Raw genomic sequence first — 27805 nt, 5'->3', positions numbered from 1 at the left:
AAAGGAGTGTTCTTAAAGGCCACTATTCCCACTCTGCCCCTTCCTGCTGTCTGGATTGCAGATACGATGGCTGGAGCTTAAGCATCCATCTTGAGCCACCAGGGAAGCCATATGCTGAAGATGATGGAGCCATAAGGTTGAAGGTGCCTGGGTCCGACACTGAAATTATCATACCTATGGAGAAATAGGTTCTACTTACATAAATGGGTTAGGAAAAAGCTTCGGGCACAAAGCCACCACCATGGGGCGAAAGCACCCGAGGCTAGGTAGCGAGATACTGTAATGGGATCATGAGTAAAATTCCTTTCCATCTGACACCAATGTACCTGATCACAAACTCCACTTGCCCCCAGGCCCTTTGCTTCTTATACCGAGTTAATGATTACTATCTGATAGTTTTCTTCACATTCACCATGTATATAAGATCTTGAGAGCTCAAAAAATATGGAGATGAAACCTCTGTGGGGGGCTCTTGTCTCCTCCCAGACATTAGCCTCTTTCATATTCAATTCTGCATCCACTCTCTTGCTGGACAAGAGAGAACTCCAGACTCAAAGTCTGTGACAAATACCAACCCTGGATTGCTCATATTCAGTCTTCTTTTATTTGAGAGAGAAATATTCTCTCATGTGTAAGCTACTCTTATACTGGGCTTTATCTCACATGCAATTAAACCCCATACATAAATTGTTTTATTTATTTTTTAGAGAGAGAGAGAGAGCACACAAGGGACAGAGCAAGGGAGAGAATCTCAAGCAGGCTCCACACTGTCAGCTCAGAGCCCGATGTGGGGTTCTACTTCATGAACTGTGAGATCATGACCTGAGCTGAAATCAAGAGTTGGACGCTTAACCAACTGAGCCACCCAGGAGCCTCTAGTATTCCTTTTCTTAAGATTCGTATTAACTTTCAGAGTGTTTCCTTATTTAGCTATTTTGAAGATGTCAATAATTTTTTCAGACATTAACACCATTGACAAAATTAACACCATTCATAATCATTAATTGCAGCATTTTACTCTTGCAATAATAAACATTTATATATACTTCCACTATTAGAAATTCAACATATAGAACACATAGAGACACCTTTTTGAAAGTGACTATTCATATATTAACAATAAGTGCAACTGAGATGACTGGGGTTTGTTTTCCCTAAAAAGAAATTAATTAATGAGACATAAAAGCATAATTTACCAACCTTGTTGAAAACTATTTGAAGACATGTCAACAGAAGTGGGGAAGTCTGCACTCTAGAAAAGAACTTACAATGGCCCATGTCTGGGCTCACAAGAGAGAAGGCGGTCATTACAGGCATAGCTGTTTTTGGTAGAACAATGTGAGCCTCAGAATTAGGTAACAAAGGCCATCAAGACCATTTGATTTCACTCCTTTCACTTTGCTTCTGTACTCACTAAGAAATTGTCTATTATGTGACTTGAGAGGAAGAAAAATAGGAGGGAGGATTCACCCAAGGGTCTATGAGGTTTTACTAAAGGAGCCAGCAGCCCCCATCCCTCTCATCTCAATTGACTCTGGTAGAGTTCATTAAAAAAATAGATTGCTTTTGTTAAGAACATCCATAAATCAATTATCTGTTTTAAAATGATTTATTATAATTGAAAACACAAAACCAAAAGGATCATTTCATTAGTAAATATGTTGATGATACACTCGATGATTTGACTATTATGATGTGAAAATACAAAGATACTATATAAATATACAGTGGGAAAGATGAGCTAATGATCTGCCCTTGTAAGAGAGGACCCCAGGGTGGGTTTTCATCGATGATTATCTGGATTAGTGGCTCCCAGTCTTAAATGAACAATTGTATCCTGTGCTTTAAAAAATCAGGATTCCCAGGCTGCACTGGAAATTAAATCGGAATCTCTGGGGACAAAATCTAGAAATAAGATTTTTTTTTTAAATGCTCCATAGATGATTTCAAAGTTCAGTCAAGCCTGAGAGCCACTGAACTGGATTTTGAGGCTAATGTCTGAGATCACTGAGTTGTTTCGAACTGACAGGTTTCTTTGCTTCCGTTTGTTTTCATGGACTTTTGAAATTATTTTTGTTTTACAATTTTAGAGTTGTCCCGAAAAATTAAAGAAAGCTCACTCATACAGGAAGCAGACGCAAGAAATGTTAAAAGGTTCACATTCTTTCTTCTTTGTAAGCCAGGGCACTCTAAAGAGAAACCTTAGTACTGACACACGACCAAGAAAGACTCAGAGTCAGATACACTTAGAAAAGCAGAGTTTACTCGCAAAGGTGAAGAGAGGCAGACTGAAGAATTGGTTTGTCAAATACAAGTACTTACAGGAAGCAAAACAAAACAACCTTGCACATTTGTCAGAGTTACAAGATTACACAGTTTGTTCAGATAGAGAAACAGTAACTTTCTCAGATGATTATCGTACTTACAAAGGTCGTGACCTATAGACACCCGCAGGGCAAATATTCAGAATGAAATCATCTTGAGGGGAGTCCAAGGAAATAGTCAAGGAGTTATTATTTTGGCAATCGGAACAAGTCAGGGTGACTCTGCAGTTTGGGGGTTATCTCCCGTGAAGTTTAGTTATAGTGGAAGCAGGCAAGGCGTCTGATTCGGCTTTAACGCACCTGTCAATTCTCTAATTGTACCCTGAGAAGAACCGCGCACTGTACCTGACCTTCTGCGCATGCTCCGCCTGGACGCCAGGGGGCGGGGCGACGGCACGCGGGGACTTGTGGGAAAGCTCAGGAAGGCGGGGCTCGGCGTGAGTTGCTGCAAGCCTGGGATGCCGGCCTTGCGGGCAGTAACGGCCTAGTGAGGTGAGTCGGCCTTGTCGTTATCGCCGGCTTTGACAGCCGACGGGGCTTTTGGGGTCGCGTGGCTCGAAGGGGGCGCGCGGCCGTGGGTCCCGGGTGAGGCGGAGGGCGTGAGGGCGTGAGGGCGTGAGGGTGGGCGGCGAGGGCGCGGCGGTGTCCAGGGTAGCGGCGTCCCGGGTGAGCGTTGCGGAAGGGGCTTGCTCCGCGCGCCCGGGTCTGGACGGCCTGCTCTGCTGACCGTCCCTCCACCCCGGCTGCCCGGGGTACTGGGCGGGTTTGCGGTGGTCGGACCGCAGATCCACTCTCCCGAGAGAACTGCGGTGGGGCACGCCCCCTGTCGGCGTCGGTGTGCAGTGTTCGCTCGGATATTGAGTGTGAAAGCGATACGCCCCGCGCTGGAAGTTTCTGGGTGCTTGCTCGGACTCCGAGCCTCGTCGCAGGTACCGTTGGCAGCCATTGCGCCTGCGGGAGCAGCAGAGGTGATGAATGAAATGGAAAAGGGTTTCGACGCTTTGCAGCATCACAGTGGCTTGCTGCGGCTTTATTCCTATTTTTGAGCCCCCAGCAAAGCACTATATTGGTTTCGCTTTATTTTACTTTTTCAAATGAGATCTACATATGTGATCAAACATGGGCACTGCCTGAAAAGAATCTTAAACTTAGTTTAGGTTCTAGGGCCAGGCTAGGGGTCAGAAGACCTATCTGCATTTGCAACCGTTAGAAAACTAATTTTTCTAATTTCTCTCTTTCCCTTTCTACTCTCCCACTCCTCTTAAGCTTTGAGTCCCCTCCCACCTTTTTGGGAACTTTATCCCATCACTCACCCTTTTTCCTAGATTTTATCTTGTCTTCGCCAGACTATACTCCTGAGCAATCTTAGATTATTACAGAATCACGCTAATCTCAATATAATCTCATTTACTCAGCATCTCATTTTATTTCCACTTTTTCTTTAAATCTCAATAAAATTCTTAATAAATCTTTACATGACCAAATATAATGCACTTTCATTACTCTTAGATGATCTTTGTGTCATTTGGCACTGCTAACCTCTCTCACCTTGAACTCTTAAGAATTCTATTCGGTGAAATTACTCGCCCAAGTTTTCCTACCAACTCTCTAGTTGTTGCTGCCTAGTTTTTCCTATGTGTGTTGGCATCTCTTCCTCTGCTTGTTCCCCAAATGATAGTGTTTTCCAGGTTCCAGTCCTTCCCCACCTAAACCTGTAGTTACAGTGATTAAGCATGTCCAAATCCATGATTGCAATTTCCACCTGAATGCTAGCGACACTCAAATTTGTATCTCTAGCCCTGTGTGACTACCTATAAGTACCTACTGGTTATATCCTGATCTTCCATAAGCACCCAGTTCAGCATATCTCAAACTGAGATATTTGCCTTTCCTCTTGTCCTTCAATCCTGAAGCTTTTTCCTTTTCTTTCTTTCTTTCTTTCTTTCTTTCTTTCTTTCTTTCTTTTTAAAGGTCTAAAGAAAAATTTTTTAAGTAATCTCTACACCCAATGTGGGGCTTGAACTCATAACCCCAAAATCAAGAGTCACATGCTCCACCAACTGAGCCAGCCAGGTGCCCCCTTTTTTTCCTTTTAAAATTGTGATCCAGACTCAAAATGGCACTACTCATTTAACCAGGCTCCCAAGCCAGAAATCTAAGACACTGGTTAAGTCCTCTGCTCCCCCACTCCTCATGTGAATCAGTCATCAAGTATCTTTTATTTTCCCACTATAATACTTTTCACATAGCTTTCAGACCTCATGGCATGGCATTTCAAGACCTGTCCCATAGCCACCTTGGCCTTCTCTCTCATCATTCTCTTAGTCCTTCAGTCTGCCTGCCCACTTCTCCATGGTTAATCACTTGGCTGGCCTATTTGAAGCTTGGCTAGTTACAGCAACTTTGGGGACTCTTCCCTTGAACCTACCACCCTACCCACCATCTGATTTATGCCTGTCCTTTGTTGTCAGTCCCACAGCATCTCTGTGTACCTCTATTTAGCACAGTTGCTCTCAACCAGGAGTTAATTATGCCTCCCAGGTGACATTTAACAATGTCTGGAGCACTTTGTCACAGTCTGGAGGGGAGGGGGAACACCGCTACCTAGTTGGAAGAGGCCAGAGATGTTGCCAACCATCTTACAATGCGTAGGACACATCTCCTACCACAAAGAATAATCTGTCCCAAAATATTGATAGCCCTAAGGTTAAGAAACCCTGCCTAGCCTAATATTTTGTTGCTCAGTACTTGATTATTTTGCTTCCTTCTCCACTAGACGTAAGACCTTGTCTTGTTTTTATAGGGCCTGTCACATAGCAGAAGTTCAATAAATTTTGAAAAGGAGTAAAGGAGATAATTAGGATTAATTTATAAGCTAGAGATGGGCAGACAGTCTGCTACCATGGGCTACTTGCTAATTTCAGTGATTTCCTCATTGCCTTTCATTTACATTGATTGCAGCAACTCCCAGACTTGTCTGTCTTTCATTTGTTCATTCAGCAAACATTGATTCATCTAAAAAATAATATACTGATGTTTTCTTTCTTCAGCATCACTTTAGGCTCTCCTCTATGTTTTTTGACCATTTATGAAGTGGTAAAAAATAATTAGCTAAGCTTCAAAAAAATAAACCAAATATTTTTGTTTAATTCTTGTCAGAGATTGGTTGGTCAAAACTCTGCAGGCCATAATGACTTCGACAAATAAAGCAATTGAATTACAACTACAAGTGAAACAAAATGCAGAAGAATTACAAGACTTTATGAGAGATTTAGAAAACTGGGAAAAGGATATTAAGCAGAAGGATATGGAACTAAGAAGACAGAATGGTGTTCCTGAAGAGGTAAATTTCTTAATTAAATCCTACTTTAGCCTCCAGCATAACTAGTTTAAAGAGAAGCAGAACCATTAAAAAATTTTTTTTTTAATGTTTGTTTATTCTTGAGAGAAAGAGAGAGAGACAGAGCACAAGCAGAGGAGGGACAGATAGAGCGGGTGACACAGAATCCGAAGCAGGCTCCAGGCTCTGAGCTGTCAGCACAGAGCCTGACACGAGGCTTGAACCCATGAAGCATGAGATCATGACCTGAGCCGAAGTCTGACGCTGAACTGACTGAAGCACCTAGGTGCCCCAAAGCACAGCTTTTTAAAATGTTTTGTGAAAATACTGAATTTGAAGTGATTTGCTGCCTGTCGGCATTCTGAAAAATTCTGCTTTTTAAAGTCTTTGTAATTATTTATATTAACTACATGAAGACGTTTTAAGACTTAGCGAATAGTTCCTGAAAGGAAGGCCATGTGATAATTCTTAAGGTAAATGAGTAACATCATACAATATTTAGTGTGTATATATATTATACAGATCGTATATAATTATATATTTCATGATATGTTAACATACACTGTTAGCGTAAAATGTAGATGGTACAACCAAACGTTTTTCTTAAGAGTACGCATTTAAGGGGCGCCTGGGTGGCGCAGTCGGTTAAGCGTCCGACTTCAGCCAGGTCACGATCTCGCGGTCCGTGAGTTCGAGCCCCCCGTCGGGCTCTGGGCTGATGGCTCGGAGCCTGGAGCCTGTTTCCGATTCTGTGTCTCCCTCTCTCTCTGCCCCTCCCCCGTTCATGCTCTGTGTCTCTCTGTCCCAAAAATAAAAATAAAAAACGTTGAAAAAAAAAAATTAAAAAAAAAAGAGTACGCATTTAAATATGGATAGCTTTTTCATACTAATGATGTGGAGGCAGTTCAGTTTGCTGTTGTACTACTGCTAATTCATTATAGTAAGGCTGAAGATCAGGCAGGTTTGGAAGTGTGCATTTAGGATTGCAAATTAAATGTATAATGAAACTTTCTAGATACTAACTTTTCTTGTGACTAAACAATGTTCAACATTTGTCAGAGAATGAATTTAACATTTCAGGCATGAATTATTATAAGTGAAGATGGTAAATTGATGTTTTTACATACTTAAAAAATAAAAAGTAGTTCCTACTTGAAGGTATAATTTAGTGCGAATTTTAAACATTGCTAGTTACACAAAAATGTAATTAATAGAGCAGGGCTTAAAACGTTGTGTGTGTTTTTTTCCCCTGTCCCTAGAATTTACCTCCTATTCGAAATGGGAATTTTAGGAAAAAGAAGAAAGGCAAACCTAAAGAGTCTTCTAAAAAAACCAAAGATGAAAACACAAAAAACAGGATAAAATCTTATGATTATGAAGCATGGGCAAAACTTGATGTGGTAAGTTAATCTACTCTTGTGCTTCTTAGTATTTGAAAAAAGTTATCTTAGAGTTAGCTAAGAGTCATGGGTTAAATGAAAAATAAAGTTCTTATGCCTGTTTTTGTCATTTGGATTGTTTTATGTGGATACAAATTCATTCATAGTGCTCTTCAATTTGCTACACTATTTTTTTCTCCTGCAGCCCTCTTTCAGTGTATAGTGGCTAAAACAGCCAGTGTTCTTTTCTTTTTTTCCTATTTTTTTCTTCCTTTTTTCTCTTTTTGCAAAAATAATATGTAGAGGTCCAGTGTACTCTTCTTCCAGTTTACCCCAGTGGTTATATCTTCCTTAACTACAGTGCAGTATCAAAACCAGGAAATCGATATGGTACAATGTATATAGTTCTGTGCCATTTTATCCCATGAACACTTGGGTAACCACCATGGCATTTAGAACTCAAAAATACTGCATCGCCACAAAGATCTCTCTTGTGCTGTCTGTTAATACTTGCACCCACATCCCTCCTCCCCGCCATCTCTAATCCCTAGACAGCCAGAATTCTAAGATAGTAATAACTCCCAGAAAAGAAGGACTCTGCTATATGTTTTTATAGACTGAAGGACCTAATACTGGCTGAAAGGGAATGTCTTAGTGTCTAGTCTTGGGGCTGTGGCTATGGGACAATAAAAGTAGGCCTATCTTGATCCCCAGAGGATGGGCTTCACCCTTCTAGATGAGGGTAAATCTGTTTGCCTCCCATCTCCCACACGTAACACATGGTGTAACTGGAAAATTACCACCAGTACTCTGCCTCCGAACCCTCTACGTAGTGCTTCAAGCAGCCATCATTAGGTCAGCCTGTGAAAGGCAATCTGTTGGTCAGCCTTATTCTAGACTCTCACCCACCTTAAGGGTTGATTTGGTTTGATTGATCTGAAATATATATTCCTTTTTAGTCTTTCTGAAAGTGTTAATGTAATAGTCGATTTATACAAAAGAGTAAGTGAAGATATATGGTCTAAAGCATAATAATAAAATGAATATGTGAGCCCACCATGTAACTTACAGAGAATTTTTCAGTCCTGTTGAAGCTACCAGTGTGCTCCTTTCCTACCCCATCTTCTTTTCTCCCCCTCTACTTCCATAGATAACCACTCTTGTGATTTTTGTGTTTGTTATTTTATTTACACTTTACTGTTTAACATTTTTATTTGAGGTTATACATACAGTAAATGCAAAAATCTGAATTTTTGCTCATATATATACTTGAGAAACCACCATCCACATCAAGATATAAGACATTTCCAGCATCTCAGAAACCTCCCTTTTCAGTTGATTGCCCCCCAAAGGTAGCTGCTGTTGTGATCTCTAATATTTTAGATGAGTTTTGCCGGTTATGGAATTTCATATAAATGTATCATATAGTATGCACTCTTTTTGTTTAGCTTCGGTTGCTAGCATTATCTGACATTGATCTGTATTGTCAGTAGCAGTAATTTCTTTTTTTCATTGCTGATCAGAATTCCATTGTGAGAGTATATCACAATTTGTGTATCCATTCTTCTGTTGACATACATTTGGGTTGCTATTATGAACAAACCTGTTATGAACATTATTGTATGTGTCTTTTGATGGATATAAGCACCCAGGGGGAATTTGCCAGGTCATACTTTATATACACATTTAGGTTTAGAAGATACTGCTTAGTGGTTTTCCAAATTAGTTGTATTTTTCTTAATGAAACCAAGGCTAATTGACTCAAGATGGAGCTGGCACTATTAATTAAATAGTTTGCTATCTGTTTCAGTATTGTCCTGATGTAAGAGAAGTATGGTTTTAGGTCTTGGATTTATTACTGTGGGAAATGATACTTTCTGAACATGACTTTTACTCTGCTGAGTATTATATAGTCCACTTTTCATTTTTTGTGACCTTACCCCTCATTATGTAGCCTTTTCCTTTTCATAAGGTGGTATCTTATAATGCTTTTTCTTGAAAAGCATCATCTCAGATCATTACCTAGAGAGGTGCTTTCTACACAAACGTTTGTTCATTCACAGATACTGATTGAACTCCTGTTTTGAGATCTGAGCATCGTGCTTTAGTGTCCTGCTGCTGGTGGTGTTATACACATATAAACATAGCAGGAATGGATAATCTTGTCTCGTTAATGTTGGTAGGGTGGTGGTATTTGTGGAATCTTCATGCTAACACACAGCTAAGCTTCAGTCTATCTCTTAATGTTCATTCAGTGTAACTAAGCATAGATTTTATTTTTTAATTTATCAATACTTTTTTTTTTTTACATAAAATAGTATGCTGTTTGTTAAATGCAAAAACGATTTTGTTTACATAATTGAAGTTTTTGTTTAAATGAGCTTTAGTGGGGGTGCTTGGGTGGCTTAGTCGGTTAAGCATCTGACTTCGGCTCAGGTCATGATCTCACCATTCATGAGTTGGAGCCCTGCGTCGGGCTCTGCGCTGACAGCTCAGAAGCTGGAGCCTGCTTTGGATTCTCCCTCTCTCTCTTTCTGCCCTCCCCTACTCACACTCTGCCTCTCTCTCCTCAAAATAAATAAAAACATTAAAAAATATTTAAATGAGCTTTAGTGAACTCTTTAATGCTTACTAGTTTAAAATCTCTTTGTAAAAACCATTCTTTTATCATATATATTTAAAGTATATTGATGGGGTTCATGAGATGATTTATTACCATGAAAGGAAAGTGTGATCCCAAAGAGATTGGGAATTGTGGGACTAGCATAATACATATTTTCTTTGATAGTCTGCTATATTTTTGGAATTCGCTGAGAAACAGTATAACAGCTGCTGACAGAGGAGTCAGATTTGCCTGGGTTCAAATCCTGACTTGACCACTTATTAGCTGAGTGATGTTGCGTTAACAAACTTCTGTGTTTCGGTTCCTTGCAGTGAAAAATGGGTAACTATACTTACCTCATAGGTTTTTTGACGATTAGGAATTATTGTGTTCTACAAGCAGTTTTTAATGTTTTAAGATTAAGGAAGGAAAAAGCATTTTAGTAAAAAACACTCTTGGCTATTGGTTGTTTATTATATTAATTTGGGGTTATTTGCAAACTTTGGTTATGTCAAGCTAATACCTCACTACTAATAGTTTGTGACTTAGGGGTGTTTTGTGGACCCTATTGACTTAGCTTACTTTATGTGTTCAAAGGTAGATTCTTTAAGTGGTTTGGATCTTGGTTTTCTAAGGGTACATTTTTCTCTGGATATAATCCTAACCATGAGGGGTTATTTGGGTTGAAAGCAACCTTAGACCTTTAGGTCTTTAGGTGATAACAACCTAAATTCTATTGAGTGTCCTTTTTTTTTTTTTTTTTTTTTTTTTTTTTTTTTTTGTCTTCTTTATTTTAATGGTCATGTAGTTATGAACACTAAGTTTTCCTACTTACAATTTCAGGACAGCATCCTTGATGAGCTTGATAAAGAAGAGAGTACCCATGATTCTGTGTCTCAAGAATCAGAGTCAGAAGAAGATGGGATTCATGTAGATTCACAAAAGGCTCTTACTCTAAAAGAAAAGGTATTCTTTAGGTTAGCATTAGTTTCCTTCATGTAAGCAGGATATGTAGAAAATCACATGGCTCCCAGTATTTCTTCAACATAGTTTGGGGGGTATTCAAATTTTAAGTTTTTATTGGCTGTACCCATATCAAGAGACAGTAGAGCTTGTTGATTAGGAATGTATGCTCTGAAACCAGATTACATGGGTTCAGATCCTGTGACAAGTTCTTTAAATTGCTTGTACCTCAGTTTTCTTAACTGTAAATATCAGATTAATATTATTAGTAAATTTCAATGGATTATTATGAATATTAAGGGAATTATTATATGTAAGTGCATGGACTGTACAGAGAGTCGTTTTAGGATTTTTTGTAGTAGACAAAAGTAACTTAAAATCAGCGTGACATGAGTATTAAATTCCACTCCTCCATATCACAGGCCATCTTTGGTTACTTTTTGGAATGTTAAACATCCCTCTTTGGAAAAGCCTTGTTATAAAACTAATAATGCTTTTCAAAAAGATGGAACTCTTTTCAGATTAAACTTCATCTTGATGCCTTTCTTTTGTCACATTTCTGTGGGTTATTGTCAGTAAAAAGTATATAGTGCTAGGTGTGTTACTCATTTTTCTACCAGGGCTTTTGGATTGTGCCCATACTATGACTATATAGTGAATTATCAGCATTTGTTGAAAGACCGTTTTGCTTAATTCTCTTTTCTTTACTGTTAACCTTGATTACAGAGCTAATGAGTTAGAAAGCTATACATAATATTGAAAGCAAATGTCTCTGGAATTCTGTGCCAGTATGTATCTGACTCATATGCTTTTTCAGGGCAATAAATACTTCAAACAAGGAAAATATGATGAAGCAATTGAATGCTACACCAAAGGCATGGATGCTGATCCGTATAATCCTGTGTTGCCAACAAACAGAGCGTCAGCATACTTTAGGTTGAAAAAGTAAGGCATTTCCATAATGTTTGTGAATATTTTATGTGTGTATCGACACTGATTTAAGAAAAGAATCTTTCATACACCCAGGCAATGACATAATATTCAGAGATAAAAAGGCATGAGTTACTAAGCCTTGAAAAGTTGTAGAGAAACTCCAGACACATATTTCTTCTTCTTTTTTTTTAATAGTGTTACTGACTTTTTATTCTCATTACTAAGCATAGTAAAACAAACCTACAATCATTTGCTTTCATTATAATTTCTTGAACAAAAGAGCATTTGGCAGTATTAAGGACATAATCTTAGAGCAGTCTTTTAAATGAAATCAATTTGGCTTTATTAAAATTTCCCACATGGCCTTTCTTTTCCAGATTTTCAACATAAAGTGGTAAAAATTTGTCCCAAATTTTCGCATTTGCATGCAGAGTAGCATTTGGGAACCACACATCATAAAAAGATAACTGTCATCTTCCCTTGAAAGTGGGGATGGGGTCTTCATTTTTTTTTTTTCTTCCAAGTTTTTATTGAAATTCCAGTTAACATACAGTGTAATGTTAGCTTCAGGTATAGAATGTAGTGATTCGTCACTTACATACAACACCTGATGCTCATTACAAGTGCACTCCTTAATATCCATCATCTGCTTAACCTATCTCCCCACCCCAGCCTAACCCACCTCCCGTCCAGCAACCCTCAGTTTGTTCGCGAAAGTTAAGAGTCTGTTTCTTGCTTTGTCTCTCTCTCTCTCCCACCCCAGTTCATTTGATTTGTTTTCTAAATTCCACATATGAGTGAAATTATATGGTATTTGTCTTTCTCTGACTTATTTCATTTAGCATAATACTCTCTGGCTCCATCTGTGTTGATGCAAATGGCAAGCTTTCATTCTTTTTGATGACTAAGTAATATTCCGTTGTGTATAGATACCGTATCTTCTTTATCCATTTATCAGTTGATGGACATTTGGGCTCTTTCCATAATTTGGCTATTGGTAATGTTGATATAAACATCAGGGTGCATGTATTTAGTATTTTTTAATCCTTTGGGTAAATTTCTAGTAGTGCAATTGCTGGAATTTAGGGTAGTCCTCTTTTTAACTTTTTGAAGAACCTCCATCTGTTTTCCACAGTGGCTGTACCAGTTTGCCTTCCCATCAGCAGGGTAAAAGGGTTCCCTATTCTCCACATCCTTACCAACATCTGTTGTTTCCTGCGTTGTTAATTGTAGCCATTCTGACCGGTGTGAGGTGATATCTGATTGCAGTTTTGATTTGTATTTACCTGATGATGAGTGATGTTGAGCATCTTTTCATGTGTCTGTTAGCCGTCTGTACGTCTTTGGAGAAATCACTATGCATGTCTTCTGCCCACTTCTTCACTGGATTATTTGTTGTTTTGGGTGTTAAGTTTGATCAGTTCTGTATAGATTTTGGTAACTAAACCTTTATCAGATATGTCATTTACAGATATCTTCTCCCATTCTGAAGATTGCCTTTTAGTTTTATTGATTATTTCCTTTGCTGTGAAGAAGCTATTTTTTTAAATGTTTATGTATTTATTTTGAGAGAGAGCACAAGTGGAGGAGGGGCAGAGAGAGAAGGAGAGAGAGAATGCCAAGCAGACTCTGCCCTATCAGTGCAGAGCTCATCACAGGGCTCAATCCCATGACCACCAGATCACGACCTGAGCCATGACCTCTGTCTGGTTTAGGAATCAAAGTAATACTGGCTTCATAGAATGAGTCTGGAAGTTTTCCTTCCCTTTCTATTTCTTGGAATAGCTTGAGAAGGATAGGTATTATCTCTGCTTTAAACAGACTCTTATTTGTTGGGAGATTTTTGATAACCGATTCAATTTCTTCCCTGGTTATGGGTCTGTTCAAGCTTTCTCTTTCCTCCTGATTGAGTTTTGGAAGAGTGTGGGTGTTCAGGAATTTGTCCATTTCTTCCAGGTTGTCCAATTTGTTGGCATATAATTTTTCATAGTATTCCCTGATAATTGTTTGTATCTCTGAGGGATTGGTTGTAATAATTCCATTTTCATTCATGATTTTATCTATTTGGGTCATCTCCCTTTTCTTTTTGAGAAGCCTGGCTAGAGGTTTGTCAATTTTGTTTATTTTTTCAAAAAACCAACTCTTGGTTTCGTTGATCTGCTCTACAGTTTTTTTAGATTCTATATTGTTTATTTCTGCTCTGATCTTTATTATTTCTCTTCTTCTGCTGGGTTTAGGCTGCCTTTGCTGTTCTGCTTCTAGTTCCTTTAGGTGTGCTGTTAGATTTTGTATTGGGGATTTTTCTTGTTTCTTGAGATAGGCCTGGATTGCAATGTATTTTCCTCTCAGGACTGCCTTCGCTGTGTCCCAAAGCGTTTGGATTGTTGTATTTTCATTTTCGTTTGTTTCCATATATTTTTTGATTTCTTCTCTAATTGCCTGGTTGACCCACTCATTCGTTAGTAGGGTGTTCTTTAACCTCCATGCTTTTGGAGGTTTTCCAGACTTTTTCCTGTGGTTGATTTCAAGCTTCATAGCATTGTGGTCTGAAAGTATGCATGGTATAATTTAATTCTTGTAAACTTATGAAGGGCTGTTTTGTGACCCAGTATATGATCTATCTTGGAGAATGTTCCATGTGCACTCGAGAAGAAAGTATATTCTGTTGCTTTGGGATGCAGAGTTCTAAATATATCTGTCAAGTCCATCTGATCCAATGTCTCATTCAGGGCCCTTGTTTCTTTATTGACCGTGTGTCTAGATGATCTATCCATTTCTGTAAGTGGGGTGTTAAAGTCCCCAGCAATTACCACATTCTTATCAATAAGGTTGCTTATGTTTATGAGTAATTGTTTTATATATTTGGGGGCTCCGGTATTCGGCGCATAGACATTTATAATTGTTAGCTCTTCCTGATGGATAGACCCTGTAACTATTATATAATGTCCTTCTTCATCTCTTGTTACAGCCTTTAATTGAAAGTCTAGTTTGTCTGATATAAGTATGGCTACTCCAGCTTTCTTTTGGCTTCCAGTAGCATGATAAATAGTTCTCCATCCCCTCACTCTGAATCTAAAGGTGTCCTCAGGTCTAAAATGAGTCTCTTGTAGACAGCAAATAGATGGGTCTTGTTTTGTTATCCATTCTGATACCCTATGTCTTTTGGTTGGCGCATTTAATCCATTTACATTCAGTGTTATTATAGAAAGATACGGGTTTAGAGTCATTGTGATGTCTGTATGTTTTATGCTTGTAGTGATGTCTCTGGTACTTTGTCTCACAGGGTCCCCCTTAGGATCTCTTGTAGGGCTGGTTTAGTGGTGACAAATTCCTTCAGTTTTTGTTTGTTTGGGAAGACCTTTATCTCTCCTTCTATTCTAAATGACAGACTTGCTGGATAAAGGATTCTCGGCTGCATATTTTTTCTGTCTAGCACACTGAAAATCTCGTGCCAAGTCTTTCTGGCCTGCCAAGTTTCAAAAGAGAGATCAGTCACGAGTCTTATAGGTCTCCCTTTATATGTGAGGGCACGTTTACCCCTTGCTGCTTTCAGAATTTTCTCTTTATCCTTGTATTTTGCCAGTTTCACTATGATATGTCGTGCAGAAGATCGATTCAAGTTACGTCTGAAGGGAGTTCTCTGTGCCTCTTGGATTTCAATGCCTTTTTCCTTCCCCAGTTCAGGGAAGTTCTCAGCTATTATTTCTTCAAGTACCCCTTCAGCACCTTTCCCTCTCTCTTCCTCCTCTGGGATACCAATTATGCGTATATTATTTCTTTTTAGTGTATCACTTAGTTCTCTAATTTTCCCCTCATACTCCTGGATTTTTTTATCTCTCTTTTTCTCAGCTTCCTCTTTTTCCATAACTTTATCTTCTAGTTCACCTATTCTCTCCTCTGCCTCTTCCATCCGAGCCGTGGTGGTTTGCATTTTGTTTTGCATTTCATTTAAAGCGTTTTTCAGCTCCTCGTGACTGTTCCTTAGTCCCTTGATCTCTGTAGCAAGAGATTCTCTGCTGTCCTGTATGCTGTTTTCCAGCCCAGCGATTAATTTTATGACTACTATTCTAAATTCACTTTCTGTTATATTATTTAAATCCTTTTTGATCAGCTCATTAGCTGTTGTTATTTCCTGGAGATTCTTCTGAGGGGAATTCTTCCGCTTGGTCATTTTGGATAGTCCCTGGTGTGGTGAGGACCTGCAGGGCACTTCCCCTGTGCTGTGGTGTATAACTGGAGTTGGTGGGCGGGGCCGCAGTCAGTCCTGATGTCTGCCCCCAGCCCACCGCTGGGGCCACAGTCAGACTGGTGTGTGCCTTCTCTTCCCCTCTCCTAGGGGCGGGATTCACTGTGGGGTGGCGTGGCCCGTCTGGGCTACTTGCACACTGCCAGGCTTGTGATGCTGGGGATCTGGCGTATTAGCTGGGGTGGGAAGGCAAGGTGCACGGCGGGAGGGGGGGCAGGCTTAGCTCGCTTCTCCTTAGGTGATCCACTTCAGGAGGGGCCCCGTGGCAGCCGAAGGGAGTCAGATCCGCTGCCGGAGGTTTGGCTCCGCAGAAGCACAGAGTTGGGTGTTTGCGCGGAGCGAGCAATTTCCCTGGCCGGAACCGGTTCCCTTTGGGATTTTGGCTGGGGGATGGGTGGGGGAGGTGGCGCTGGCGAGCGCCTTTTGTTCCCCACCAAACTGAGCTCTGTCGTCCGGGGGGCTCCGCAGCTCACCCTCCCTTTGTCCTCCAGCCTTCCTGCTTTCCGAGTAGAGCTGTTAACTTATGACCTCCCAGACGCTAAGTCGCGCTTGCTGTCGGAACACAGTCCGTCAGGCCCCTCCGCTTTTGCAAGCCGGACTCGGGGGCTCTGCTTGACCGGCGAGCCGCCCCTCCGCCCCGGCTCCCTCCCGCCAGTCCCTGGAGCGCGCACCGCCTCGCCGCCCTTCCTACCCTCTTCCGTGGGCCTCTCGTCTGCACTTGGGTCCGGTGACTCCTTTCTGCTAATCCTCTGGCGGTTTTCTGGGTTATTTAGGCAGGTGTAGGTGGAATCTAAGTGATCAGCAGGACGCGCGGTGAGCCCAGCGTCCTCCTACGCCGCCATCTTCCCAGAATCCCCGTCTTCAATTTCTTTCACCAGTGTTTTATAGTTTTCAGAGTACATATCTTTTACATCTTTGGTTAGGTTTATTTCTAGGTATCTTACAATTTTTGGTGCAGATGTAAAAAGGATTCCTTGATTTTTCTGCTGCTTCATTATTGGTGTATAGACATGCAACAGATTTCTCTGTTGATTGTGTATCCTGCAACTTTACTGAATTGTTTATCAGTTCTAGCAATTTTTTGGTGGAATCTTTTGGGTTTTCTGTATGGAGTATCATGTTATTTACAAATAATGAAAGTTTGATCTCTGCCAATTTGGATGACTTTTATTTCTTTTTGTTGTCCGATTGCTGAGGCTAGGGCTTCCAGTGCTGTGTTAAATGACAGTGGTAAGAGTGGACATCCCCGACTTGTTCCTGACTGGAAGAGGACAAGCTCTCAGTTTTCCCCATTGAGGATGGTATTAGCTGTGGGTTTTTTTGTATATGTCCTTTGTGATGTAGAGATATGTTCCCTCTATCCCTGCTTTTTTGAGGATTTTTTTATCATGGATGGATGTTGTACTTTGTCAAATGCTTTTTCTGCATTTATTGAAAGGATCATATGGTTCTTTTGCTTTCTTGTATTAATGTGGTGTATCACGTTAATTGATTTGCAACCACCTTTGCAGCCCAGGAGTAAATCCCACTCGATCGTGGTGAATGATTTTTTTAATGTATTGTTGGATTTGATTTGCTAGTATTCTGTTGAGAATTTTTGCATCCATGTTCATGAGGGATATTGGAGCTTAGTTCTCTTTTTTAGCAGAGTCTTTGTCTGGTTTTGGAATTGGGAATGCTGGCCTCATAAAATGAATTTGGAAGTTTTCATTCCATTTTTATTTTTTTGCACTAGTTTGAGAATAATAGGTATTAATTCTTCTTTCATTGTTTGGTAGAATTCCCCTGGGAAGTTGATCTGGCCCTGAACTTTTGTTTATGGGAGATTTTTGATTACTGATTCTTTGCTGGTTATTGGTGTGTTCAAGTTTTCTATTTCTTCCTGTTTCAGTTTTGGTAGTTTATATGTTTCCAGACATTTTTCGATTTCTTCCAGTCTTTCAGTTTGTTGGCATATAATTTTTCATAGTTTTTTTCTTATAATTGTTAGCATTTCTGTGGTGTTAATTATTTCTCCTCTCTCATTTGTGATTTCATTTATTTTGGTTCTTTCTCTTTTCTGTTTGATAAGTCTGGTTAGGAGTTTATCAATTTTACTAATTTTTTCACAGAATCAGCTTCTGGTTTCATTGACCTGTTCTGGTGGTTTTTTAGTTTCTGTATCCTTTATTTCTGCTATAATCTTTATTATTTCCCTTTTTCTGCTGGCTTTGGGCTTCATTTGTTCTTTTTCTTGTTGCTTTAGGTGTAAGGTTGGTTGTTTATTTGAGTTTTTTCTTGTTTCTTGAGATAGGCCTGTATTGCTATATACTTCCCTCTTATGACTGCTTTTGCTCCATCCCAGAGGTTTTGGACCGTTGTGTTTTCATTTTCATTTGTTTCCATGTATTCTTTTATTTCTTCTCTGATTTCCTGGTTGACCCATTCATTCTTTAGTAGCATGTTGTTTAACTCCATGTATTTGTGGTCTTTCCAAATTTTTTCTTGTGGTCGACTTCAAGTTTCATAGCATTGTGGTCAGAGAATATGCATGGTATGATGTCTCTCTTTTTGTGCTTGTTGAGGCCTTATTTGTGACCTGGTATGTGATCTCTTCTGGAGAATGTCTCATGTGCATTTGAAAACGATGTGTATTCTGCTTTGCAATGAAATATTCTGAATATACTTGTAAAGTCTGTCTGGTCCAGTGTGTCATTCAAAGCTATTGTTTCCTTACTGGTTTTCTGCTTAGATAATCTTTCCATTGCTGTAAGTGGGGTGTTAAAGTCCCCTACTGTTATTGTATTATTATCAATGAGTTTCTTTAGGTTTGATATTAATTGTTTTACATATCTGGTGCTCTCATATGGGGGCATAAATATTTATAATTGTTAAGATCATCTTGTTGGATAGTCCCCTTATTATGATATGGTGCCCTTCTTCCTCTCTTGTCTTTGGTTTAAAATCTAGTTTGGGGGCGCCTGTGTGGCTCAGTCAGTTAAGTGTCCCAATTCTTGATTTGGGCTCAGGTTATGATCTCATGGTTTGTGAGTTCTGGCTACACAAAGCCTGCGTGGGATCCTGGGAATCCTCTCTGTCTCTGTCCCTTGCCCGGTTGCACACATGCGTGCACTTTCTCTTTTGAATAAATAAACTTAAAAAAAATAAGCAAAATCTAGTTTGTCTGATATTGCTACTCTGGCTTTCTTTTGACTTCCATTTGCATGATAGATGGTTTCCATCCCCTCATTTTCAGTCTGCAGCTGAGTCTCTTATAGATAGCATATACATGGGTCTTATTTTTTTAATCCATTCTGACACCGTCTTTTGATTGGAGCATTTGGTCCACTTACATTTAGAGTAATTCTTGATAGATATGAATTTAGTGTTATTTTATTGTTGTTTCTGGAGATTTTCTCTATCCATTTCTAGTCTTTGTTGCTTTTGGTCTTTTCCCACTCAAAGAGTCCCCCTTAATATTTCTTGCAGGGCTGGTTTACTGGTCACGAACTCCTTTAGTTTTTGTTTGTCTGGGAAACTCTTTATCTCTCCTATTCTGAATGACAGCCTTGCTGGATAGAGTATTCTTGGCTGCATATTTTTCCCATTTAGTGTGTTGAATGTATCATGCTACTCCCTTCTGGCTTGCCAAGTTTTTGTGGAGAGATCTGCAGCTTGGCCTTATGGGTCTTCCTTTGTAGGTTAGGGACTTCTTTTGTCTTGCTGCTTTTAGGATTTTTTTTTTTTTATCACAGTATTTTGCAAGTTTAATTGCAATATGTCTGGTGTTGGCCTGCTTCTGTTGATTTTGATTGGAGTTCTCTGTGCCTCCTGGATTTGGATGTTTCTTTCCTTTCCCACATTAGGGAAGTTTTCAATTATTATTTCCTCAAATAAACCTTCTGCACCCTTTTCTGTCTTTCTTTCTGGGACTCCTATGATACAAATATTACTACATTTGATGGAATCACTGAGTTCCCTAGTATTCTCGTGATCCATAATTCTTCTCTTTTGTTCAGCTTTATTATTTTCCATTATTCTATCTTCTGTATCACTTATTTGTTCCTCTGCTTCTTCCATCGTTGTGGTCATTACATGCAGTCTGTTTCAAATCTCAGTTCTTGCATTTCTCATTTCTGACTGTTTTTTAGCTCTTTTTTGTCTGTGGTACGGCTGTCCCTGATGTCTTTCATGCTTTTCTCAAGACCACCAAATATCCTTTTAAGTGTTGCTTTAAATTTTCCATCAGGCATATTACTTATGCTTTTTTTCCATTAGATCTCTGTTCAGGATCTTTTCTTGTTCTTTCTATTGGGATGAATTCCTCCATGTTGGTATTTTGTCTGAGTCTCTGTCTTCTCCTCTGTGTTAGAAAAGCCTGTTATGTTTCCTGCTCCTGAGAGTCATGGCTTTGTGAAGAAGAGGTCATATAAGTGTCCAAGGCCTGGAGCTTCGGGAAGTGTCCCTGGTGTGTGCTGCATGCACTCTGCTGCTGGGTTTTGGCTGCTCTGTCTTTCAGGTCAGTCATCTGCAGAAGCTCTCCTTGCCTGCAGTGGGCAGTGTTTGGATTAGCCAGAGTATGGGGAGTTTTAACTAGGTGTGCTTTGGTCCACTTATTAAATGAGACCTAAGTCTACTTCCACTAGAACCAGAGCTTTGCAGAACTCTATGGCCAGTAGATGTGGTGCATGCAGAGGTTTCTGCTGGCTTTCTGAGGAAGGGGCCCGCTGCTCTGCGACTTAGGCACTCTTGCCTGAGAAAAGCAGTGCCAGTGGAGCACAGGTGGATGTGACTTGGTGTGAGCAGGTAGGGCAGCCAGTGTTGGCACCGTGTTGTTTACTGAAGTTGGTTTATGCTGAGTGGTAGGGGAGGGAACTGGTGTCAGCCAGCTCCTTTGTCCTCAGAGAGGGGTCTCTGTGCTCTCAGGGAAGCATTCCAGAAGAGCAAATAATTTTCCCTTGTGCATCCCAGGTGGTTTTCAGATTGCTGGTTTCATGCTCTTTCCATGTTGCCTGCCTGGAACAGTGCAGTGCACTTTGGGCTCTGTTGTAGCCAAGGCTGCTGACTTTTAAAACTCCAGACTTTAGGGACCTGGTCTAGTGGGGACCCTCGCTGGTCTTCTGGAGGAGGGTCTCACTGTGCTGGGATGGATGCAGTTTTGACCAAGAAGGGCAATCGCTGTAGCTCAGGGTCATGGGATTTGGAGCAAAGCAGGTTAAATAGCCAGTGTCTGGGTTAGCTGCCCTCAGTCAGTGTCTCTGTGCCTACGCTGAGAGGTGTGGGGGGATGGAAATGGTTCTTTCATCCCCAGAGAGGCCCCTTTTTGAAAGCCACCTCTCAGATGTGCTCCAAGAAGAGGGAACAATTTTAGGGGATCCTCAGATCACTGTACTGTCTGCCCCAGGGTTGTTTGCCTGCCTGCCCTCCAGGAGTAGGGCAGTGCCCTTCAGGGCTCTATCCCAGCCCTGCCCTATGACCTCTAAAACTCCTGGCTTTGAGCCCTGCTGGTTGCAGAAACTAGAAAATTAGTCCCTTGTTTTCCAAACCAGTGGCTTTGGGGAAGTGTTCTCCCCGTGCGTTTCCCCGTGTGCTCTCCTCTCTCTTATCTTTTTTCACCACCAGGGCTTCCTCCCTATATCCATTTTCCTGGTGCTGGATTGTTGGTTGCCTCCTTTCTTTCACTCTTTCCTTTTCTTCTCCCTTTTTCCCCCCTTCTCTCCCTCCCTACCACCCTTTTCTCCTTTCCTTAAAGCAGTGATAATGTTGACAGTTTTGTAGGTTTCTTGGGGTTGGGTCCCAGGATGTATATATATGTTCTACTTACATGGTGATGACCAGTTGTACAAGTAATGCAAAGGTAGTTGTATAAGTTTATGTTCTCATTAGGAGTATGTGTGGATGCTTGCTCCGTGTCTTTACCAACACTGGTAGAATCGGGCTTCTTAATTGTTTTCAGTCAAGTGGGTGCAAAATGGTAATTCACCTTGGTCTTAATTTGCATTTCCACAACTGCTAATGAGGTTGAACATCTTACATATTTATTTGCCACCTGTATTCCTTTGTTTCCCTGTGAAATGCCTGTTTTGTCTTTTGGGCATTTTTCTGTAAGTCTGTTTTTCTATTGATTTTTAAGAATTCTTTCGGGATACTAATCCTTCAGTGTTTTGTTTATAATAATTATTTTCCCCCAATCTGCAGCTTTGCTTTTTTTCTTTCTCTGTGAAGTATCAATGAGCAGAAATTCTTAATTTTAATATATTTCAATTTATTGATTTTTTTTTTTAGAGGTTAGCACTTTAAAAAATATAATTTGTTACAACAATAGTTTCCCATGCTGAACTCATAATAGTCTTCTTTATTTTCTTCTAAAAGTTTTTAAGTTTCAATTTTCATGTTTAAGTCTTTATGTATGCTGAAGGTAGAAGTCTAATTTCATATCTTTTCATATGACTGTTTCAGTCATGTCAGTCTTATTTATTGAACATCCACACTTTCCCCATGGATCTGCAGTGCCACCTTGTCGTATGCTTAGTTTGCATGGATCTCTTTTTCTTTTTTTTTTTTTTTTATGTTTATTTACTTATTTTGATAGCAAGAGAGGGCAAGGGAGGGGCAGGGAGAGAGAGAAAATGCTAAGCAGACTCCGCACTGTCAGCACAGAGCCTGATGTGGAGTTCAGTCTCCTAAACCATGAGACCATGAACCGAAATCCACTGAGCTCAACCCACTGAGCCACCTAGGTGCCCCACATGGATCTCTTTTTCATCATTCTGTTCTCCAGTTGATCTGTTGCCTATCCGTATAACTCATTCCATACTACCTTTAATTGCTATAGCATTATAATAAGTCTCCATATTTGGCATAGGACATGTATTCTTACCTTATTATTTTTTGGGAATGTCTTGGGTATTCTTGGACTTTCGCTTATCAGTGTAAATACCGGAATCATCTTGTTAAACTCCTTGAAAAATTCTGTAGGTATTTTGATTCTAATTGCTTTGGATTTATAGATCAGTTTGGAGAGAATTATATTGCTATGGTTTTGTGACTTAGTGTAAATCATGAATATGATACGTCTTCACTTAAGTAATGTTTTTGAAGACAGTCTTCAAATGTTCTGCATATGGGTCTTACATATCTTTTGTTAGATTTATTTCTGTTTTTTTTGTTGTTGTTGTTGTTGCTTATCTTTAGTAAAGCAGTCACCTTGCAAACTTTCATTATTACTAACAGTGTCTCCAGATTGTTTTGAGTTTTTTAGGTAGACCATCACATCATCTGAGTTTTGTTCCTCTCCAGTCTTTTAGCTGTATATTTCTTTCTTGTGAAACTGCATTAGCCAGGACCTCTAATATAATACTGACAGAAAGCAGTGGTAGTGGGCATTCTTTTTCCTTTAGAGGGAATGTTACTTACATCTCACCATCATGAATTAATGCTTTTCAGTAGCCTTAAGTAAATAAAAGAAGATGGGATTTCAGAAACAAATTTTGAAGTTTTGGTTTGACAAATGAATATTATTAACTTCAACTTTTTTAAATTGCAGATTTGCTGTTGCTGAGTCTGATTGTAATTTAGCAATTGCCTTGAATAGAAGTTACACCAAGGCTTATACAAGACGAGGTGCTGCTCGATTTGCTTTGCAAAAGTTAGAGGATGCCAAAAAAGGTATTAATATTTTCATCTTATTATTATCTAAAACACTCTTTAATAGTTTAATTTAACAGATGCTATACAAAGAATACTAGGTAATCACAGTTACTACCCTCAGAGAGCTTTCTGTATTTGAAGAAATCTCATTTTTGCTACTTTGGGAAGGAATGCATTATTTGCCACCAATCAGACTTTGGTTCAAATTCTTACTCCACTGTGTATTAGCTATGTGACCAAGGAGAAGGTTGTGGGTCCGCAATGATTTTCAGTTTTTCAGCCGTAAAATAGGGATTAAAGCATCTTGTTGGATATCGTGAGGCAGAGAGGCACGGCACATAGAGTCCTTGACATGTTTTTCTTCATTTGTAAAGTCTAAGCCTTTTGTTACTCCATAAAATAAGTTTGTGTACTATAAATCATAAAATCTGAATAAAGTTGATAATCTAATAGGATTCTGCTGTTTCTGGTTTTAAGATCTACAACTTAATGATAGTAAGTGTCCTTCCTGGGGCTGGTGGAAGAGGGTGATTTGCAAGGGATTCTGTTAGGATTTTGTTTGTCTTGGTGGAGAATGGAGATAGTCCAGTAACCTCCTGTTGGTTAGTATTTCTTGGTTCCTTGTAATTTTGCTGCAGGATGCATGCCTGTTTGTCACATGTAGCAAATGATTGTTCTATGGAATTTTTTAATATCTTGTCTTTCACATATTCTTTATCTTCAAATTTACTTAGATTATGAAAAAGTATTAGAACTAGAACCAAATAACTTTGAAGCAACGAATGAACTCAGGAAAATTAATCAGGTAAAACATAGTTATTTAAGTGCATTACTTAACGTTTATTTGATGAAGTAAAGGTTTTTGCATAGTCTTTGTACCATAGATTACTTAATATAGACTTTTTAAAATTTTAATTCTTTGTACTGTACAGTTTTACTAAACAAATTTGCAAGCTAGAGGAAGTAGAATAGTTCAGGATCCCTAGGAATCATCATTTAAAAAAGTCATCTGAGAGACACCTGACTGGCCCACTTGGTATAGAGTATAAGACTCTTGATTTTGGGGTTGTGAGTTTGAGCCTCACTGTTGGTGTAGAGATTACTTAAAATCTTCAAAAAAAATCACTGGAGGTTTTTCAACTCCTGCTGCTTTATTTTTTCCCAGATGACAATTATTTTTCTTTATCCCCATAATTTTTCTTTTTGGCTTGTGCTTTTATTTCTGTACTAAGTTTTTGCATATTTCTTTGATTTTGTTAGTTTTAAGTTGTTCTGTCTTTATAGTTTATATCTTAGCAAAAACAATACTAATTTTTTAACAGTAAGAAAATACTTAAAAAGTTTTTTGTCAAATTATAGTGTACAGTTACATATTCCTTTCACTTTGCTGTTGAATCAGAGTTATAATTATTGTGCTGTGCATTGAAACTTTGAGAAAAAAGTGACAATGATTGGGGAAAATCTGCTTTTAAATATTGCCATTACTTATAGCACATAAAATCTGTTGATAAATGTATCAACTGTCTTATAATTGTGAACTGTGTTATATATTTTTGTATTTTGTCTGAGGTCAAGTAATGACTGTGAATATGAAGTTTGAGAAATTTGGTGATGTCTTGATTATCCGTTTATTTTTGAAAATAGTTTCTAGGATGGTGCCTGGCCTGTGTAGAATTTCAGTAAATATTTGTTGGATAAATAAATGAACAACTACCATTAGTGATTTTAATTGGAATAAGATGTGTATTAAATTTATTATGTATTTGTTTTGTTTTTTAATTTGAATTAGATTTTGAATTAGAGTAAAAGATATTATTTCAGTATTAATTTGAAATGTAGAAATTCTAATATATTTGAGTAATTTAGTATTTCACAATGAAATATGTATGCATCTTGTATTACTTGTTTTATTTTAGTGGACTACTGTGTCTCCTAGGCTTTAGCATCCAAAGAAAATTCATGCCCAAAGGGAGCTGATACGATGATTAAGACAACTGAAGAAGAGAAAAAGCAAATTGAACAGCAACAGAATAAGCAGCAGGCCATTTCACAGAAAGATCTGGTAATCCAGAGGGATTTCAACATACATATGTTTTGTTGAATTTGCTCTTTGTTTCTTGTTCGTCTGTTTCTGTCTTCTCTAATATTTAAATTCTTCGTAGGAGTTGCAAATTACACTAAAAACCTCTGGAGCTTATAATTCAAAACTTGAGTAATTGATGACTTGGCACATAATTAAAAAAAAAAAAAACATAGTTTAGGGAGCAAATTACTCTGATTATTTTAACATATTTACATATAGATGTAAATTTAGCATAGAAATAAGTTACAGTTCATTCTTATATATAATTATTTTTCCGCTAATTCACACTAGACTGTTTCTGATAAATTTGTTTAGAAATTGTGAGTTGAGATTTAATTTAATACATCTATAGTTTTTCATGGATCCACAGAAGATTTTTAATAAATACTTATGGAATGATTATTGATTGTGATAAGCCTATAAATGAATGTTACAGGGTAATCTGGTATGCACATTCTAATATGGTTTAATTTATCCTGTGTTTAGACATGTTAATGTTACCAAAGAATGAACTGTACAATTTTGGTACTCTGTCCTTTCACAAAAATTACTTGGGTTATGAAATTCTATTGTGCAACCTTTGGTATAACTAGAGTATAATATTTGAGCCTATATTACAATGTGTTTTTAAATTTAAGCTTTAACATTTAATTAGTAGAATAATGGTTAATGCTGCAAAGTAGTATAGTAGTGTATGTTTCTTTTTAGTTCTGAAAAGAGAAGAATGCCATTACAAAAAACCACCTAAACTAACATTCTAAAGCATATATCATGGACTAGATTTTTAACATTAAAATATACTTTAATTACTGGTTTAATATTGTTGAGTATTCTTGTAGTGTTTACTTAAGATTTGAATTCAACTAACTTTTTGGCATTTTTTTTCGTTCTTCTTTATATTTCTCTCCAAAATGATAGGGGAATGGATTTTTCAAAGAGGGGAAATACGAAAGGGCAATTGAATGCTACACTCGGGGAATAGCAGCAGATGGCACTAATGCCCTTCTTCCGGCTAACAGAGCAATGGCCTATCTGAAGATTCAGAGGTAAGTGTTGGATGTACTTAATAGCTTTTCAGGGTGAAAATGAAATTTACCATAAATTGGCTTATTAGATAGACAATTAAGTAAAATATAATTTATTTACTCCTGAGCATTAAATTTATTTTTTATTAAAAAAATTTTTTTTTTAATGTTTATTTTTCACAGAGAGAGAGAGCATAAGTGGGGTAGGGGCAGAGAGAGAGACACAGAATCAGAAGCAGCTGAGCATTAAATTTAAATGAGAGAGAGAGAGAGACTGAATATCAGTATGTATTCGGTAAATATTAGCTCTTGTTATTATTTTCCCACTATTTTTGTTTTTTTTAATGTTTGTTTATTTTTGAGAGAAACAGAGGCAGAATGCGAGTGGGTTAGGGGCAGAGAGAGAGGGAGACACAGCATCCCAAGCAGGCTTCAGGCTCTGAGCTGTCAGCACAGAGCCCGACGCGGGGCTCGAACTCATGAGCTGTGAGATCATGACCTGAGCCAAAGTCGGATGCTCAACTGACTGAGCCACCCAGGTGCCCCTATTTTCCCACTTTTATTTATTTATTTAAAAAAAATTTTTTTTTTAACGTTTTATTTATTTTTGAGACAGAGACAGAGCATGAACGGGGGAGGGGCAGAGAGAGGGGGAGACACAGAATGGAAGCAGGCTCCAGGCTCTGAGCCATCAGCCCAGAGCCCGACGCGGGGCTCGAACTCACGGACCGCGAGATCGTGACCTGAGCTGAAGTCGGATGCTTAACCGACTGAGCCACCCAGGCACCCCTTTTCCCACTTTTAATAGTCTGCCATTACACAATTTAACATTAATTGTTTCATGCGTGTTATTCTGAATTAATGATTTAAAAATTATTAAATCTTTTTAATGTTTATTGAGAGAGACAGCTTGAGTGGGGAGGGGCAGGGAGAGAGGGAGACACAGGCTTCAGGTTCTGAGCTGTCAGTAACAGAGCCCGATGTAGGGCTCAAACTCATAAGCTGTGAGATCGTGACCTGAGCCGAAGTCGGATGCTTAACTGACTGAGCCACCCAGGTGTCCCTAAAAATTATTTTAACCTCAGAACCTTTTGGGCACATTTTTATCTGGAAGTGTTTTATATATGCATATCCATACATCACAAAAGAGAATTGTTGCCATTGAGATAAGCTGATTGATTATATATACAGCTAAAACTTGGTCCTATGGTACTAAACAACTGTTCGGGATGTACTCAGGGGTTCCAAGTTGAACAATCAGGATAATATCTGATGCAGAAG

General features: G+C 38.8%; 1 protein-coding gene across 1 annotated transcript in view; it reads left to right on the top strand.

Moving 5' to 3' along the window:
- Positions 1-2746: 2746 nt before the first annotated feature.
- The window catches only part of RPAP3 (RNA polymerase II associated protein 3), a 49954-nt gene continuing 24895 nt past the window's right edge, over positions 2747-27805 (top strand). Inside the window, exons 1-9 of the mRNA XM_030322441.1 lie at positions 2747-2816; positions 5484-5667; positions 6924-7064; positions 10489-10611; positions 11426-11553; positions 23313-23434; positions 24151-24221; positions 25353-25478; positions 26418-26545. Coding sequence (XP_030178301.1) covers positions 5515-5667; positions 6924-7064; positions 10489-10611; positions 11426-11553; positions 23313-23434; positions 24151-24221; positions 25353-25478; positions 26418-26545 — 992 coding nt within the window. The 5' untranslated portion in view covers positions 2747-2816; positions 5484-5514. The remainder of the gene's footprint in view (positions 2817-5483; positions 5668-6923; positions 7065-10488; positions 10612-11425; positions 11554-23312; positions 23435-24150; positions 24222-25352; positions 25479-26417; positions 26546-27805) is intronic.

The sequence above is a fragment of the Lynx canadensis genome, chromosome B4, assembly GCF_007474595.2.
Source record: "Lynx canadensis isolate LIC74 chromosome B4, mLynCan4.pri.v2, whole genome shotgun sequence".
In the NCBI taxonomy this organism is placed as follows: domain Eukaryota; kingdom Metazoa; phylum Chordata; class Mammalia; order Carnivora; family Felidae; genus Lynx; species Lynx canadensis.
Note: the sequence above shows the minus strand (reverse complement) of the source record. Positions and strands in the feature narration are given on the sequence as shown.